This window comes from Macaca thibetana, chromosome 6 (genome assembly GCF_024542745.1).
Source record: "Macaca thibetana thibetana isolate TM-01 chromosome 6, ASM2454274v1, whole genome shotgun sequence".
Taxonomy (NCBI): domain Eukaryota; kingdom Metazoa; phylum Chordata; class Mammalia; order Primates; family Cercopithecidae; genus Macaca; species Macaca thibetana.
This window is the reverse complement of record NC_065583.1, coordinates 105,792,098-105,810,482: the sequence shown is the minus strand read 5'-3', so window position 1 is coordinate 105,810,482 and position 18,385 is coordinate 105,792,098. Positions and strand designations below refer to the sequence as shown.

The window sequence follows — 18,385 nt, the reverse complement described above, 5'->3', positions numbered from 1 at the left end:
ACAGCCTACAACACACTATATGGTATATCTATTGCTCGTAGGCTACAAACCTGTACAGCATAGTAACATAGTAATGTAGTTAAGTACTTGTGCCATAGGAATTTTTCAGCTCCATTGTAATCTTATGGGACCACTGCACGTCTGTCATTGACCAAATCACTGTTATGTGATGCACAACTGTAGTTGTACTATTTCATTGTATTAACTGATTACCATGTGATAAACACCAGAAAGCATGCTGAATTATAATGGGAGTTCCTCCCTGCCCTCTCCATTGTCTCTTGCAGCTCAATATCAGTAGTTTGCAGATAGCAACCAGGAATGGCCATGCATCCCTTGTCAACTTTCTTCTCAGTGAGAACGTTGATCTGCACCAGAAAGTGGAAGTGAGTTTATTCCAATGACATGGGCTTTGGTCCTGGCGCCATGAGGTTGGCCATGCTAAGGAGATGCCCCTTGCAGATACATGTAGGAGATGAGATGTTTCACAAGGGAGGAATTATTTCTGGGAAGGCTGGCTGACTTCTTTTGGAGGCTGAGTCTTAATCTTGAGAAATAAAATCCAAGGGATGAATTTTAGAAAGTCATTGAAGTTCCTGAACAAAATGAAATCTTTGTGTTTTAAATATTTGTATTTGCTGCAAAAAAGCTTTCTCATATGTCTAGAGATGCCATTACTCTTGTATTAATTTTATCAGTCTGGGAAAATAATGAAGCAGCTGTACATATCAAGAAGAGTGATAATTTTTCTCCCTTCACTGAATGTTCTTGTTTTTCTTTTGTAAGCCAATTCTTTATACTGATTTAGGTTTTCTGACGTTTGAATTAGCTTTGGCAGAATTAACAAAGGCCCTCTGTGCTGGAATTAAACAAGAAACATGCCTCTATTTTTCCACTCTATTTTCATTTCTCTGTTGAGAATATGATTTCCTCTGATCTTGCTGAGCCATTACTATTTATTGTATTAACTCAAGAGGAGGGATGTGATTTAAACCATGTCAGATAGCTTTTGGAGCATGGTATTGGGGGAATTGGCTCTGAACTTACCTGGTTCAGTCCAAGGACACTTCCTGTTTCTCAGGAGGAGCTGGGCCCAGCAAGGCGGGTGGCCCCAGCAAGAAGGACAATGCCCACTTCTTTCCAATGTGGGATGCTTTCTCATTTTTCACGCTTAGTGCCTCAAGGAGGTTACTCCTGGGCAGAAGAAACCTACACAGAAATTCTTCCCTTCACGCTGCCCCCACGGCCCTGCTCACACCATCTGTCTGCTTTGACCCTTGCTGGCCTCTGACAGTCTCTGACTTCCTCAGCTGTGGTCTTCTACCTGTCCCCTCATCTCCTCTCCCTCCATCTGCTGGTGACACTCTTGCCAACTCACTATGGTCTCTCTTCCATCCATCTACCCCCATCTCCTGAGACAGAGCCTGGTGCAGATGGTAGAGTCAGAAAGGTCTGGGTTCACGTCCTGTGTCTGCCACTTCCTTGCTGCATGGCCTTGTGGAAGTTACTGATCCTCTTTGTGTCTCATGTATGAAGTGGGGAATATGAGATTGAATGTCTAGGGTTATTGATGTGATCTCTGAAAAACTGTCAGCCTGGTGTTTAAAACAGAGTATAAACTGTTAGGGCAGCCTGGGCAACATGGCAAGACCCCATCTCTACAAAAATTTAAAAATTAGCCAGGCACAGTGGTGCATGCCTGTAGCCCCAGCTACTCGGGAGGCTGAGGTGGGAGGTTTGCTTGAACCCAGGAGTTTCAGGTTACAGCGAATGACAATGGCTCCATTGCCCTCTAGCCTGGGCAACAGAGTGAGACCCCATCTCTGAAAAAAAAATAAAAGAAACAGTTGGGGAATTGAGCGTGTAATAAGCACCACGATGAGAATGTGCTGAGTGTGTCTGATGCATATCATGAATATCAGCTGTTCCACTTGAGCGACGCTGCACTTGCCCTAGTCACTCACCCTCGTAGGCGCTTGTTCTCTCTCGCCACTCGCTCCACACTCAGCTCGGCTCCTGATCTGCACGGTGTCACTGGATCTTCAGCCCTTGCTGTCACACCCCTGTCCACCTCCCCCTGGTGTCCTCCCTCCCTCATCATGCTGGATGCCCCTCACTTCCCTCTCTCTCATGCCTTAATCGCTTCTGCCCTCACTTCCCTTCATTGCTTCTTCCCTCCCTTTTCCCCACTCTCAGCTGACTCTACTCCTGGAGGCATGTCTCCTCTCATGTCTCCACAGGCCAGTGGCAGCTGGGTGGGACTGCAGCAGCACGGGAGCCTGGAGGCAAAGTGTTGGGGGTAGACATAGGCACTGCGACCTAGCAGGGCCGGGTAAGAAGCCAGTGATGGGGATGGGTGAGAGGGGGCTGTGGCTGGGAAGACAGGTGTAGGTGTTTTAGCCACAAAGGAGAACAGGAGAGCAGGCTGCAGAGGGCTTGGGGAACATCCTGTGGCTGGACTCTATGCGGGGAGAGCTGAGCACGAGGATGGTGCCCCTGAGTAAGGGGGACTCCAGTCCTATAGGACACACTAAGAAGTAAGGGCTCCAGAACAAATCAATTCAGGAAATGCCAACTGTGCAATGATTTTGCCCTTGTGGCTACTCTCATTGCCCTTTAGCTCTTTGAAGGCTCTGAGAAGTCCTGCGGTTTGGCCTATTTAACACTTACTTCTCCTTCATATTTGAGCTTAAATGTCAGTTCTTCAGAAAAGTCTTTTCTGGCCTCCCGAAAGGTCAGCCTTCCCCCTATCCCCACACTGGCTCTTCTACTTCTAAAGCACTTAATTGTATACCGTATTTGTGTGACTTAAAAAAAGTTAATATTTGCTTACCCCACTAGACTGAAAGATTCCTGAGAATGAGCTTTGTTCATGTTAAATCTCTGGCAACCTGAAAAGAGCTTGGCCCATAGTAGGTGCTTAGTATGTTGCTCCAGAAAGAACAAAGGGGGTGAGCTGATTGCCGGGGAGCGAGTTTGCTTCAAAGCCTTGGGATGACCACAAATGCTGAATACTTACTAAGGGTCACCACTGGGATGGGTAGTTTCAGTACTTGGGAGATCATCAGGAAATAGCTGCTGAAATGAGTTGCTTTTTGATTTGAATGATGAAACCAGAACCTTTTGGATTTGAAATTTTTATTTCTCTCTGCAGCCTAAGGAGTCTCCTCTTCATTTAGCTGTTATCAACAACCACATCACGGTTGTAAACAGCTTATTAAGTGCACAGCATGATATTAACATATTAAATCAGGTAAGCCAAGAAAATCAGAGCCTGGAGGGTCTCTTTTCTTATATTTCAACACAGTGGGTGTTTAGGGGGAGTTTTGATCAAGTTCGAGGTACTTAAAAATTCCTGGGAGGAACATGTGCATCCTTTTTATCCTTTTCCTTGTGTAACTCTCACTCCATCCCCATGACCACACACATACTTTTGTCTTTCTCAGCCACACAACTGGAGTTCAGCCAGTGCATGATTAAATCTTACATGTCTAACAGGCCCAGCACTTTTGATAGAAAAACAGTAGCTCAGAGCTAAATGGCCAGAGGCTCTTTAAATCAAAAGCCACTCCCCCAGAGTGAAATATTGTAATTGGCAGGGAGCCTTTCCCCCACAAGAAGGAAGCTTTGTTTCTATATTGAAGACAGTAAATGTGTCTTCTCTTTGCCTAAAGGCAAAAGAGACCTCTTGGAATAAAAGAAAAATCACCCCAAGTTCAGTCAACTGAAGCAGAATCAAATGACTCATTAAAGCAATCCATTACTGGCTGGAAATGGGAATGCCGCAGCGGAAGGATGAAGAGAATGGGGGTGGGCACTGATGAGCCTGCTCTCTGGGGCTCTTCTGGGGCTGGCCTGCCCTCTTCCAGGATACGTAGGGGAGTGGAAGAGGAGCCTTTCCAGGGTCCTGAGGCCAGATGAGACCTTCCGACTGCCTCTTCCCAGAGAAGCCTCAGCGGCGCCCCTCCGGCTTAGGGAGGAGCCACGGTGCGTGGGCGTGCCTGCCTGTCCTAATGCACTGTGAAACCAGAGCATTGACTCAGATCTCTGCAGTCTCCTCCCATTCCCACCTATGAGCTCAATTTTGCTCTGAGCTGAATGAAGATTTACCTGTACTTCTGTCCCTTCTCTCCTCCAGGGAACCTAGCCTCCTCCTTTGCCTTTACCTATCCCAAAAGTTTTTTGGGGGGGAAAAAAAATCTCCTTTTGTTATTAAATATGCTTATGTATTCAACTATGTTAATATCTAAAATCTTTCCCAATGGGCAAAATCTTTGCTAAATACACAGACAGAGCCTTGTGCTCACATGTGATACTGGTTTTGACAGAACTGGCTAGAGGTACTCTAGGGAAGGAGTGTGTGTTAGGCTTGCTATCCTTTTACAGAACCAGACTTCATCACTTTAATTTTTTATTAGACCAAGAATAAGCATAAAAAATAGGAAATTTTATATTTTAAATGTAAAATATGTATGTAAAATTTTTTAAAAAGCTAAAAAGACTTAATGTGTTTGAAGTACCCAGCAAAGAAAGATAACTCTTGTTAATGTTTTAGTGCATTTCCTGCCTTCCAGACTTGTAGCATTATTGTTAAAATGGGTGTTGTTGGATTTGATACATTCCATTTTCACCTTTGTTCCATGTCGGTAGAGATCTTTGGTAGGCGTGTCAGTATAAGTGTAATGTCTTCAATGACAAACACCTAGACACACTGACATTTGAAGGTGAGTCTTTAAGAAATGCTTTTTGGGGCGAGGTGCGGTGGCTCACGCCTGTAATCCCAGCACTTTGGGAGGCTGAGGCGGGTGGATCACGAGGTCAGGAGTTTGAGACAAGCCCGGCCAACATAGTGAAACCCTGTCTCTACTAAAAATACAAAAAATTAGCTGGGTGCCTGTAATCCCAGCTACTTGGGAGACTGAGGCAGAAGAATCGCTTGAACTCAGGAGGTGGAGGTTGCAGTGAGCTGAGATCGCACCACTGCGCTCCAGCCTGGGCGACAGAGTGAGACTCCATCTCAAGAAGAAAAAAAAAGGCTTTTTGGAGGCCAGGTGTTTTGGGTCACACCTGTAATCCCAACACTTTGGATGGCCAAGATAGGAGGATCACCTGAGGCCAGGTTTGAAACCAACCTGGGCAACATAGCGAGACTTCATCTCTACCAAAAAAAAAAAAAAAAAATTAGTAGAGCCTGTAGGCCTGTAGTCTCAGCTACTCAGGAAACTGAGAAGGGAGGATTGCTTGAGCCCAGGAGTTCCAGGTTACAGTGAGCTACTATCATGCTACTGTACTCCAGTCTAAATGACAGAGTAAGCAACTGTCTCTCAGAAAAAAATAAAAATATAAATAAATAAATGTTTTTTGGTAATATCCCCAGCATACTGGCCCTGTGCTCTGGTGGGAGGAATAGTGGGCCACGTGCTATTGCCCAGCTCTGTGACCCTGGGAAGCTGCTTCCCTTTTCTGGTTAAGGAGTTGGGCTGATCACATCTAAGGCTCCTCTCTGCCCTAATATTTTAGAAATCTCTTCACAACTGCATTCCTTTTGGTGAGAGGTTAAGATGGGTGATTTTCTTGGGATTTCGGATATTTCTTTTGAAACTCTTATCATCTTAATAGGAAAATGATTACTCCAGAAGGAAATTAGAAGTCTTGAACTCCTTTATACATTATAATGTAGAAAATTTAGAGAACAGAGAAATGCATTCGGAAGGCAATAAAATAAACTCTAATCCCTTCATCTAGACCTTAGCATTAGCATTTTTCTGTACTGTATTTTCTTCTCTTTCTCTACATGTAGTTTTAATTAAATCAAGCTCAACTAGATAGTATCATTTCCTGAAGTTTCAAACATTATATCAAAAGCATTTTTTATTTTCAAAAAATCTTTGAAATCATTTTTATTGTAGTAAAATACGCATAACAAAATCCACCATTTTAACCGTCTTAAGTGTACGGTTCAGCAGCATTAATTACATTCTTTTGGTATAATATCACCACCATCCATCTCCAGAACATTTTTCATCTTCTCAAACTGAAATTTTATATCTATTAAACAGTGACTTCCCTCCTCATCCAGCTCCTGGGAACCACCATTCTACTTTCTGTCTCTATACATTCGACTACTTTAGGTACCTAATATTGAAATCATTTTTAAAAAAGTAATTTTTAATGGTTGCCTATTATTCCAATATACAGATGTATCATAATTTATCTAGTGAGTCTCCTTGTTAAACATGTAATTTCCTTTCAGTTTTTCACTATTGAAAATAATACTGCAATGAATGCCCCAGTATCCATTAAAGAATGTACAACCTGTGTTTTCCCTTGAGCCTAAATAGGATGGCTATACTTTCCGTTTGTCTTTTCACCGTCCAAGTTTGTTCCCCTCCTTAATTTCATGGCAGAAGCAACAAACCCCTCTGCATGTAGCTGCTGATTGTGGAAATGTGGAACTGGTGGAAACCCTGCTGAAGGCAGGCTGTGACTTGAAGGCTGTTGACAAGGTAAGTGCATAGACTTAATCCATTCAGCTGAGATGGTTGCTAAGACCTTCCCGTTGGCTCTCAGCCTTGAGCAGAGGCATTGGAATATCTTTTGTGAAATGGGCACAAACTGGAGAAACCGTGTATCTTCATAGTCAGTAAAATATCCCAGTTTTGGTTGAGCTATGTCAGTAAGAATTTTTACTTTGAATGACAAATATGTGTTTTTAAATTCAAATTCTTTATTAAATTTTTGAAAAGATTATAGATTCATATGGTCCAAAAATAAAAGAATATAACTAGTAAGGGTTTAACAGTAAAAATTTCCCACCCACCCCTGTTCCTACTTGTCTGGTTACCATACCACCCTGCCTATATGTATCCGTTATTATAAATTATTTCTGTTCCTTCCAGAGTTTTTTATGCACATGCAAGCAAACATAAACACATTGTACTCTTATTCCCTTCCTCCATCCTTTTTAGACACTGATGGCTTACCTATAACTAGTATACTGTTCTGCATTTAGCTTTTTTAGCATTATTAAGTGGAGATATTTGCATATTAGTACATAGAGAGTTCCTTCATTTTTTTTTTTTTGAGCTGCATTGTATAGCATGGCACAGACATATCACAACTTGTTCAACTAGTCCTCAATTGACTGACATATAAGTTGTTCCTAAGGTTTTGCTCTTATAAACAGAGTTGCAATGAATGACTTTACATATGTCTAAATTTTTTTTTTAATTAAAAAATTTGTGGTAAAATACACATACATAAACACTGTCTTAACCATTTTTAAGTATATAGTTCAGTATGGTTAAGTATGTTCACATTGTTATGCAACTGGTCTCCAAAACTTTTCATCTTGCAAAAGTGAAACTTTATACTTGTTCAATAACTGGCCATTTCTTCCTTCTCCCAGCCCCTGGGAACCACCATTCTGCTTTCTGTTTCTATGAATTTGACCACTCTAAGCATCTCATATAAGTGGAATCACATGGTATTTGCCTTTTTGTGACTGGCTTAGTTGACTTAGTGTAGCGTCTTCAAGGTTTATCTATGTTGTAGCATGTGTCAGAATTTCATTTCTTTTTAAGGCTAAGTAACATTTCGTTGTATGTCTCTACCACATTTTGTTTAATCATTCATCCATTGATGGACATTTGGGTTGTGTCCACCTTTTGGCTATTGTGTAAACTTGTTTTTAAAGAAAGACAATTTTGTTTCTTTCAAGTGGTGCAACAGTGCAGGCTAAGCCTCCGGAGGGTTGTCAGAGAGCTGTGTTAGGTTTCAGCTTTACTGAAAGTTATACAGGAGGCCCCTGGATACAGCCCTGTCAGGTACTCATGCATGCCATATTACTTCAATCCTCACATCTCAGTGAGGTGGATAAAATTACTCCAGTTTTCAAGAGTAGATTGGACAGATTCTGATGACATTGGGTCACACACATAGTAAGAGGCAGAGCTGGCTTCAAACCCAAGTAGTGGCTGCTCTGCCATCTGGTGCTTTGCTACAACTGTCAGCAAAGATGACTGCTTCCGAAACTTGCAGTTTTCCCTTCCTCATTTTTACCCACATAGTTCAATAGCCAGCACCTACCTAATTCACAGTGCAAGCCTGAATCCACCCTACTCTAGTTCAGAATCATCCATTTTACATGTGTAAGATCTAAAGTAGTTATATGTTATATTACTTTTCTCTGTGTGTCAGTTTCTAAAATTAGATTTTTTTTTTTTTCTGATCATAAAAGTAACACAGGCCGGCTGGGCGCAGTGGCTCACTCCTGTAATCCCAGCAGTTTGGGAGGTCAAGGCGGGCACATCACGAGGTCAGGAGTTTGACCAACATGGTGAAATCGCATCTCTACTAAAAATACAAAAATCAGCCAGGCGTGGTGTTGGGCGCCTGTAATCACAGCTACACGGGGGGGCTGAGACAGAAGAATCACCTGAAACCTGAAGGCAGAGGTTGCAGTGAGCCGATATCGTGCCAATGCCCTCCAGTCTGGGCAAAAGAGCAAAACTCCGCCTCAAAAAAAAAAAAAAAGTAACACAAGCCCACTGTGGACAATTTAGAACACATAGAAAAGCTTAAGGAAGGAAAACACAAACCCATAATGTTATCACTTGTGTGGAATTCCACCACTTTCACCAGTTGTACCTGGTTAACTTGGTTTAATATTTAGCAGTAATATTTTCTAATGCTGTTGTTTTGTAATTTATTTTAGTTTTTCATGAATACTTAATACACCCAGAGCCATTCTGTGGGTACAAAATCTATACCATTGGGCAGGGATTTACATTGGGGTCCCCGGTGCTTAGTGGACTAGATATTCCAGTAAACAGTCAATGCTACCATTTGACTTTGTTTTCAAAACAAGAACTCATAGTTTACTGGGCCTCATAATTTGATTTTCCCAGATTTCCCTTCTTCTCCTTTCTTTTCAAGGTCTGGCACATAGTTGGCACCCAATACGTAGTTAATTAATGAATAAAAAATATATTTTCTATTGGCTCCCACAATTTATTTTTATTTTCATTTTTGCCAAAGAAAAGTGTTTCTAGGACCATGTTAGGGTCTGGTTAGGAAATAAGGAACCAAAGTTTGGTATAAATTTGACTTTCCCAGCAGCTTGTTCTCTGCTTGTCCTCTTGGCCTGAGGTGTCAAAAAGCTCTCAGAGAACCTTCTATCCATGCTACCTCCCAACCCCTAAGGGCAGAAGTGTTTAGATTTTCACTCCAGCATATATTCCCTAGGAAAATTTTCCTACGAACTTGGAAACTCTGGCTCTCAGAATGCTGCCTTCTCAAAGCAGGCTAATTATGGTGATTCAAATGGCTTTACAAGCCAGAATGTAGACAGCATACAATTAGAGGCTTGCTAAATGCCTGCAAAATGCAGTTCTTCCTAATTTCATTACTTTCTCTTTTGATTAGAGGCTGATTATTTTCAGCCCTAATTTTCCTGCTCGCCTGGGTCTTAGCGCCTAGACTATGAACCAAATCATTTATATTGGTGGGAATTGCACTCGTTGCGAATATCTAACCATGTAAGATAATACTTGGGATATATTTCTGGAAGCATAAGGGTTCCTGAGATTGGAACTTCTTGGGTCTTTTCTGACTATTAATTTTCATTGTTTTCTGAGCAAATTCTTCATGGGGCATTTGAAAAGGAAATGAGAACGAGCATCCTTTGCTCAGGGTAAAATGTTTAGATGTAGAAGTGGTGCACTCGAAGAAATCCAGAGGATTCTGCTTGCAAATCTCTATGCCCTGGCTTTGAGCTCTGTCCATCTTGAGAAAAGTGTACCTTTTTGTAATTTGTCTAAAATACCATGTGGGCTCCAGGCAGTTCATTCTCAAAATTATGTCCAAAACAGCGCTTGTTGATCATTCCATTTTTAAGATTCAAACCTCTCACGTTTGGTTGGAGGCAGTATGGTGTAATAGAAAAAATTTTAGATAGGGGTCCATTGACCTATGAATTACCAGCGTTGCCATTATTGATATTATTCTTAATAAGATCCAGCCATTTTCTGTCTTATTACTGAATGCTCCTCAAAACGTGACTTCTACTTCCTGGTCTAAAGTGGCTGTTCAGGCTCCTGCCATCATGTCAGCATTCCACTCAGGAGGGAGAAGAGAAGAAGGAAAATGCCGTTCATCCCTCTTCTGTTTAAAGATACTTCCCAAAAGTTGCATGTCCCACTTCTATCTAAAGACTGTTGGCCAGAACTTAGGTCACATATCTAACTGCAAACGAGGCTAGGAAATGTTCAGGGTAGCACATGTTCTAAAGGCTTTATATGCATTATCACATTTACCCCTGACCACTCCACTATGGGGTAGTTATAAAGACCCAAAGAAGCAAAGGACTGGCCTAAATTTACCCAGCATGGGCTGGTAGAATCAAGATTTGAACCCAGGCCCCCTTGTTCCAAAACTAGAGCTCCTAATCACTAGGACATACCACCTGAATTTTTTTTCTTTTTTAATTTTAGCAAGGAAAGACTGCCCTGGCTGTGGCCTCCAGGAGCAACCATAGCCTTGTGGTGGACATGCTCATTAAAGCAGAGAGATACTACGCCTGGAGAGAGGTAAGGAAGGCCGATCCCAGCACAGCAGGGGCTTTCCTGGCAACACTCTTCTTCTTGAGGGGCAGTGCAGGGTCTGTGCCATTCTTTGCTCTAATGAGCAGAGTCCTGGTCAGTACAATTATAACTCTCCCTTCTGTCTTGTTCTGCCCCATTCACGGAATGAACATCTGCCTCTTCCTTTGCTGACATCAGACGTCAGAACTGAGTGCGTAGAGTTCACTAGGGCCAAGGGGCATTGTCCAGGCTGGCTCTAATGGACCTAGCGTGTGAGCCCTGATGGGTGACGCCCTGGTTGTGCCCTCTGTCCAGAGTCTGGCCATGAGCTATTCCCAGAAGCACGAATGAGTGGTTTAAAAAACTCCTTTCTGTGGCTTGGCAGTTTTCAACACACCCCTGTGCGTGCTTTCGGGCACTCAAGTATTCTGTGAGAGTCACGAAAACCTTATTCATCTAAGAACGCAAAAAAACTTGTCTGTAAGTCATTCTTTTTGCTGTTCTTTTATTTTTATTTTCTCTGATATCTGCTACCCATGCAGCTTCTCAATAGACTGCCCTCCCCTGCAAGATTCAACTCTATGCCCTCAGGCAAGAATGGCACTGCCAGGCACCATTCTTGACTTACAGTGATGTGTGGTTTCCATTCTACTGATGTGTTGTTTCCATTCTAGGCTGCATGGCTACCCCTGGCCCAATGTGTTAGCTCCAGAATTCAGGCCCTAATCACTTGAGGCCCACCCTGAATTTCTACGAACGTGGATTGCTGTCCACCTGGCCAGTCCTGGGAAATTTCCCTTAAATCCTTAAAGCAAAAAGCATTTACTCATCTCCTTCTCTCTCACAATCCTGTTTAATTAGCTTGGTAGTCTTGATATATATGGATTCTTTTAAAGGTCACACCATCCTCCTTGCAACTTTTCTTGCCTGTAAAACAAAACAGAAAAAAAGGTGCTTTGCTTGTAAAACTTTTTTTTTTTTAATTTTAACAATTGGAACTCTCTGTTTCTTCTCTCCCATTCATCATATTCTACGTTCTTCCATCTCCTCCCTTTACCTCTTCCTCTTTTCCTATATCCTCAGGCTCAATTTCTTAAATTACCATTGTATTTTATTGAAGACAACTTTACCAAGTTCCATCTTTTCTCTTTCTCTTTAACTTGCTTTCACATTTTCTTTGGAAATAGAAATATTCATTGGTTCTATTTTTAATTCCTGATAGCTTTTTAAAAATTATTTTGGGTAGATGAGAATAAATTACTTTCCCACCAAATGAATACGCCCTCTTTCCTAATGAATCTTTAAGACATAAGAGGTAGGTATACTTTGAAAACCATACATAATACATGAGTATAGCTAAAGGAAACCCCCAGAAATGGTAAGAGTTGTTAACTCTGGTGACAATTGGGATCCTGGGGTCTGGAGTGGGAGAAATACTGGTTTTTTAAGATGTATCTTTAAACATTTTTTTAACCAAATGCATTTATTATTTTAAATTATCTTTGTTCATTGAACAAGTTTATATCCTTGGCTAATATAAAATGGTTCCTAGTAAAAGGATTAAAGATATGATTTAAATTCCTCTCTTATATTCATTTATCCTTTAACCTAACCACCCAATCATCCATCATTGAATTCAGTGGTTCAGAGGCAAATGGGAGCTTCCTAAAACCTGACTTATGTTATTTTAATTTCCACCAGTTCTGGCTCATGTTATTCCTGCAGATAGTTCAGTGCTTTGGCAGGCAAGCTATTTAATGCTTTCACTGGCTGCTGAAAAAGACCTAGACTTTCCAAATCTCCTGCCCTTTTCAATGGAAGCCTAAGGGACCACACAATCCAATCCTGAAATGCACAAACCATGTAAGTTTCTTGAAGAACTAAAAATGTTATCGCACAAAGATAAATGCAGAAGCATTTTGTGTTCTTCCCTTTCCCTTGTGACGTTTAGGCTTTTGTTCTTGTTGGATTCATCATTGTTTCAGGAGATGGAATGAGGAGAGAAGGACAAAGTGAAGTGGCCTGCAGCTCCCAAGTTTGTTGGATCTCCCCATCCTCAACCTTACTTCTTTTGGAATTCCTGGGAGCTAGGCACTGTGGAAGTAAAGCTGAGGTTGGGTTGGAGAAGACCCTGCTTTTTACAGTCCCTAAAACAATTATGGGTAGTTCACACCTCCCATTCCTCTTCCAACTTCTATACACAAAGTTCAGATACTAGAGGAAGATTTTGCCCTTCTTGGCCAAGCTTCCCAGGAGGAGCTTATTGTGCTTCCCTTGTTGAGCTTCCTGGAGGAGGTTGCTGATGCTGTGAAGGATCCATGGTGGGGGCCCATCAAGTTCTTCTCATCAGTGTTGAAACCCAGGGTCCTAGACACTTTTGGTTCATTTCCTGCCCCAGCCTTGATTCCCATCTTGTTGTTAAGAACATTTTCATTAAGATACACCTCTATTTAAGTGAAAGACAAAAATAGAAGTCACTATACATGAAAAAGGAGAGGTAAGTAGGAAGTCCTAGACTTCTTGGTGGGCCGCGTGTCCTACGCGTCCTTAACTGATCTGCAACCTTCTGCAGGAGGATAACCTGGAGACCTACTGGCATAAGCACAACATACAGTTCTAGGAAGCGGCGCTGCCTGCTTTCACTCAGTGATTTTCTCCAGTGTTTGTGGTTTGATTCTGCAGGACTCTGGTGGATTCTGCTGAAGGGACAAAAGGAACCTTGCCAATCTAGGCATAGCGCTGTTGGGCTGAGTCTGGCTGCAGTGACTTTAAATGACGTCCACTCCTGTCCTCTCCACCCCCTGGGTCACCTCTTCCCCAAGCCCCACCCTGAGCTAGGCTCCTAGTTTGCTCTCCTCATGCTCACCAGAGAGCAGGATGAATGAGGGACCATCTATGGGGTCTTATTAAGGATACAGCCAATCTGGGCTCACCAAAGCTTCGATATGAGAACATCAAATACCCAAAAGAAGAAAAGGGGGTGTGGGTTCAAACAAAGGCCATTAAAGATGGTTTTGTTGTTGTGACACATCCTTTCCCAAGACAGCCTCTCTGTTCTCATTCTCTGTTCTAAGCAGCATGGGACACAATAGGCAAAATCCCTCACATTTCCTGTGTCAGACAGACGGTACCCAAGCTTTTAATTTCAAGCATTTGTTTCCATTTTGGATGTCAAAAAAAAAAAAAAAATGATCCAGTGACAGATGGCATTGAAAACATAGTCTCAGTGACCACCTTACTAGTTATGTATGAAAAACATATATACTCTGAAATAAGGTAATAAGTAGAACATGTCTGAAATCTTCTGATAAATTATTTTCACTTTAGGAGCATCATGAGAGCATCGGGGACCCATCAACAGGCTTTCCTCTGACATTCAAGCAAGACCACAGTCTGGAGACCAGACACATTCGCACGCTCCTCTGGGGCCTGGCTTACCATCAGCTGAAGGCCCATGAGTGGCAGAGGCTGGCCCGTTCGTGGAACTTTACAGATGACCAGATTAGAGCCATTGAGGCACAGTGGTCAGGTGAGTACGGACCAGGTGATGTGGGCAGGAGGAAGTCACTGTTAGGAACAGCAGTGCCTCCTGGTGTGGGGTCTTCCAAGGAAGTGCGTGGCACTCACAATAAGCCGCAGTCTTCGAGGGGCCCAGGAATAGGGGCAGCTAGCTTAAATCCATACCAGTGATTTGGGTGTTAAGATTTGCAGAAAGTGAATGTGCATGGTCTGCAGTAAACTGAAGTTTGCAAGGGATGATTATTGAGCCATATCAAACATGTGGCATTTAGCTTAGAGAGAAATTAAGGTTCCCAACTGGACAGTCACTTAAGGAAGCAAGGATTTAACAGTTGGTGTGTCAGTGGGAAGCCAGTCTGATTTCTATGTTCCTTGAGACTGTCCTGGGGTGAATGGGTTTATTCTGTAATCAATAGACTCACTGTTGAAATCCGCGCTCCAGAAAGAGGAATTCCTTAAACCAGGTGGGTGGGGGAGAAAGGGTTCTCGTAGGACGCTGCCTTAGGGGAGACTTGGCTGTCCCATGAGAGACACGGGGAATATAGACTTAGAGGGCTTTCTTGGCTAGATGATTCCAAGCAATGGAATCATTTCAGGTGGACTCAAACTGTCAGAATTAGTGAGGTCAGGTCAGCTAGATTCCTTAATTTTGCTTTTTTGTAGTTAGACGAAAACCTAGGAAACATAGAAAGTTTACTTGGCATTAATCAACTAATTAGCTTTGAAAACAATGAAGCAAACACGTTTCTTGGCAAAGTGTTTTATTCAGAGCACAGCCCTCTCATGGACATCCTAAGACGAGAAGGTGTCCTTGCTCAGGGGTCGATTTGTACCAGGGATTGCTGGGAACTGGGGATAGCAGAAGCACAGCCTGTGAGCACACACTGTTTATACCACATACAAGTATATGAGACTTCGTATTGCACATTCTTAGGATTCATTTTCATGTGAAAAATAGATGATAATATATTGAAAACATTAAATACTAGTTTCTAACTAGAAAATTTGTTTTATTGTTGAGATTTCTTTTTTGTCATTAGTTAGGCTTATAGTGTTGTGTGAAGTCTTTAGGAAAATTGAGTTGCCTCCTGGAACTCTATGTTGACCAAAAGAGATGACTGGAAAATACAGTGTTATCTTCAGAGTACTTGCCAGCAGGACAAGGGAGATTTTAAAGTGTTTCGATGGAACCTTTATGGAGGGCCTGGAGTGTTTCTCTGCTGGATGAGGGACAGATACATCAGCTCTCTAAGCCATGCATGTTTGATGGAGTTTATAATCTAGTTGGCACAATAACAATGACATTTACAATTCAATTATATTGTAAATGTCCAGGGTACATTATATTGTAATGTACCCTTATATTCAGGGTAAGGTTACCGGCAATGGGGAGTTTGTGGGCTTTTGAGCAGAGGAGTAACAAGACTCATGATGGTATTTTAGACAAATTAGTTTGTCAAGAGCAAGATTAGGAAAGGAACAGAGGACTTGTCCAGGAGTACATTCTGTAAGCATGTAGTTCCCTCTCCCTGAAAAGCCTGCCTCTCTGTAACAGTCTGTCCAGTGAACTTGTCCCTCACCCCTGCAGAGCTCAGGCCCTTCCTTTGCACAGCATGTCTGCTCCTGCACACTGTTTCTCAGAGCAAGGAGCCTGTAGTGACATCCTGTTGGGAACCACAGTGGCTTTGTGGCTCCCTATCCCAATACTTCCCCCAACACCTTCCAGGCTGAGATATCCAGTGAGTATTTGTCAAATGCATAATCCTGGCCCAGGGATGCAAACTTCCCTCAGAGTAGCTTTCTTGAAACTGGAGTGGCAGAATGAATGGTGCGTGCTTGCTGCTCAGAGTGGGGAATATGGAGCAGCAGTGGCAGCAGCACCCGGGAGTTTGTTAGATGCATGGATTCTTACCCCAGACCTACTGAATCCGAACGTGCATTTTAGTAAGATACCCAGGTGAAATAAGCACTGGGAGTTTGAGGAGCATTGGTCTATGAGAAGTTGCACATCTCATTAAAATTGTTACCACTGGGCAGGCACCACAGCTGTCCTCTCTCTTGTACATTCCTTTGGGTGTGTGCCAAGCACAGTAGGTGCGAGCCAAGAGTTGGAGGGAATGCAAACGCTGGTCATCATAAAGCAGCACAGCGAGGGCAACTGGAAGGGCTTTTTTCGAAGAGGAACAGTCATGTGCAACCACAGTCATTCAGAAAGTTTAGTTGGAACCGAGATCACAATGGAAAGAGATAGCAGCTCGTGGTGTTTTACCTCGGACCTCTTGTGCTTGGCACAGGAAATGAAAGCTTCCGTGAACATGGCCACAGGGCTCTGCTTATCTGGCTACATGGGACCCTGATGACTCAGGCTGATCCGGCCAAGCACCTGTATGAAGAGCTGGTACACGCAGGTTTCCCAAAACTAGCTGGTAGGTGACAATTTCAACAAACAGAAATTCTTTCTCCCTTAAAATGTCAGAAAGCAGGCTACAGAAACACCATCCTGACCAGCTGCAGTCCCAGGGTGGTGTTAGCTGTGGCTCACATGGAGTATGGAACTATGGAAGGGGCTTGTAAGCTGTCAGCAGCTTCTCCTATGGGGAATGACCCAGTCAATACTGGTTACTCCTTAGCCGGGCAGTTCTGTGTCATCCCCCTACTCGGCATTTGAAAAAGTGTGGGAGTGTTTCTGTTTATGCATATGTGTGGTGGGGGCGGGTGGGGCGGGGAAGAAGTGCTAAACCATCCCATACAGTTACAAGATTGTTCTCCACAACTAAGAGTTGTCTTGCTCAAAATGCCATTTTACCCCAGTTGAGAAACTGCAGGTTAGTGTATTTGAAAATGTTATCTCTAGGTGGAACAAAAAGAGCAGACAGGCTATTACTTTGCCACCTGTGGTTATTGCTAAAAATCACTCGGCCGAAATCACTGACCATCTTGTCAGGAAAGATCCTTTAAGAGCTTATCAATAAATTAGGAGGTGTTATAACTCTCATATAATAACAAGCATTCAAGCAAAAAACAGGAACATCTGCCATTATTTTCACTGAAGCAGTTTTACCTGGAGCAAGAAGATAAATGAGTGAACACCGACTGATCCAACAGTTTCTAGCAGTAGTAGGTACAAGGAACAGTGTGTGGATACCTACCTTCCATCACACCATCTCATAATATTGGAGTTGTTCCCTCAACTTTAACCCTGTTCCCATTGGCCCCGAGAATATTCGCCAGCAGTGCTTGCAGCATTTACCCCGAGAAAACTTTGCCATGAATTTTTTTTTTTTTTTTTTTTTTTTTGAGACAGAGTCTCGCTCTGTGGCCCGGGCTGGAGTGCAGTGGCGCGATCTCGGCTCACTGCAAGCTCCGCCTTCCGGGTTCACGCCATTCTCCTGCCTCAGCCTCCCGAGTAGCTGGGACTACAGGCGCCCGCCGCCTCGCCCGGCTAATTTTTTGCATTTTTAGTAGAGACGGGGTTTCACCGTGTTAGCCAGGATGGTCTCGATCTCCTGACCTCGTGATCCGCCCGCCTCCGCCTCCCAAAGTGCTGGGATTACAGGCGTGAGCCACCGCGCCCGGCCTGCCATGAATTATCTTGCTTTTATTATTATTTTTGCATTGCTCTAGTATATCGACTTTGGAAACAAAATACATCATTCTACTTACAGCATTCTGTTTTTAGTAGTGGTATTTCCATTTACAAAATATGGAAATTCTTGATGGTTGAAAATGTCAAGTCCTAGAAAATGTAGCATTCCTACATGTGATGTTGACGTCGTTCTCAAACAATTGTTGGCCAAAGATTCATTCAGTGAATCCGATTTTTCGGAAATTGACGATTCGGATGATTCAGACTATTCTGATGTTAGTTCTGTTTAGAAATAACTCCAAGAACAGTTTTTATATTTGTTTTTCACATTGAAAATCAGTCAGATTTGCTTCAGCCTCAAAGAGTGTGTTCATGTAAAATTAAAGAAGCGCTGGCAGTGAGCTGCACTTTTTTTCTAAAAGGGAAAAGGGTTAAATGTATTCTTCCTATGAAAGAGGTTCCATAAGAACTCTCAGAGAAGACACAGATGCAGTCCACTGAACTGGCTAAGGGTATGTATTCTGATGCAAGGCTGTGTGAGCTCACTCTTGAACTCCAAAGCTGACTGCTTGTAAATCTTGAGCAAGTTCTATGACCTCCCTGTGACAACCTTCTCATTTATTAACTAGGAAAGAAAATAAAAATGTTTACTTCAAAGGGCTGTTGTGGGATTTAATGAACAATAGTGCCTAGTAGA

General features: G+C 42.6%; 1 protein-coding gene across 1 annotated transcript in view; it reads left to right on the top strand.

Annotated features, from left to right (window-relative positions):
- ANKDD1B (ankyrin repeat and death domain containing 1B) overlaps positions 1-18,385 on the top strand; it is a 53,814-nt gene that overhangs the window by 34,506 nt on the left and 923 nt on the right. Inside the window, exons 9-14 of the mRNA XM_050794485.1 lie at positions 288-386; positions 3,155-3,253; positions 6,408-6,506; positions 10,494-10,589; positions 13,911-14,112; positions 16,397-16,528. Coding sequence (XP_050650442.1) covers positions 288-386; positions 3,155-3,253; positions 6,408-6,506; positions 10,494-10,589; positions 13,911-14,112; positions 16,397-16,528 — 727 coding nt within the window. The remainder of the gene's footprint in view (positions 1-287; positions 387-3,154; positions 3,254-6,407; positions 6,507-10,493; positions 10,590-13,910; positions 14,113-16,396; positions 16,529-18,385) is intronic.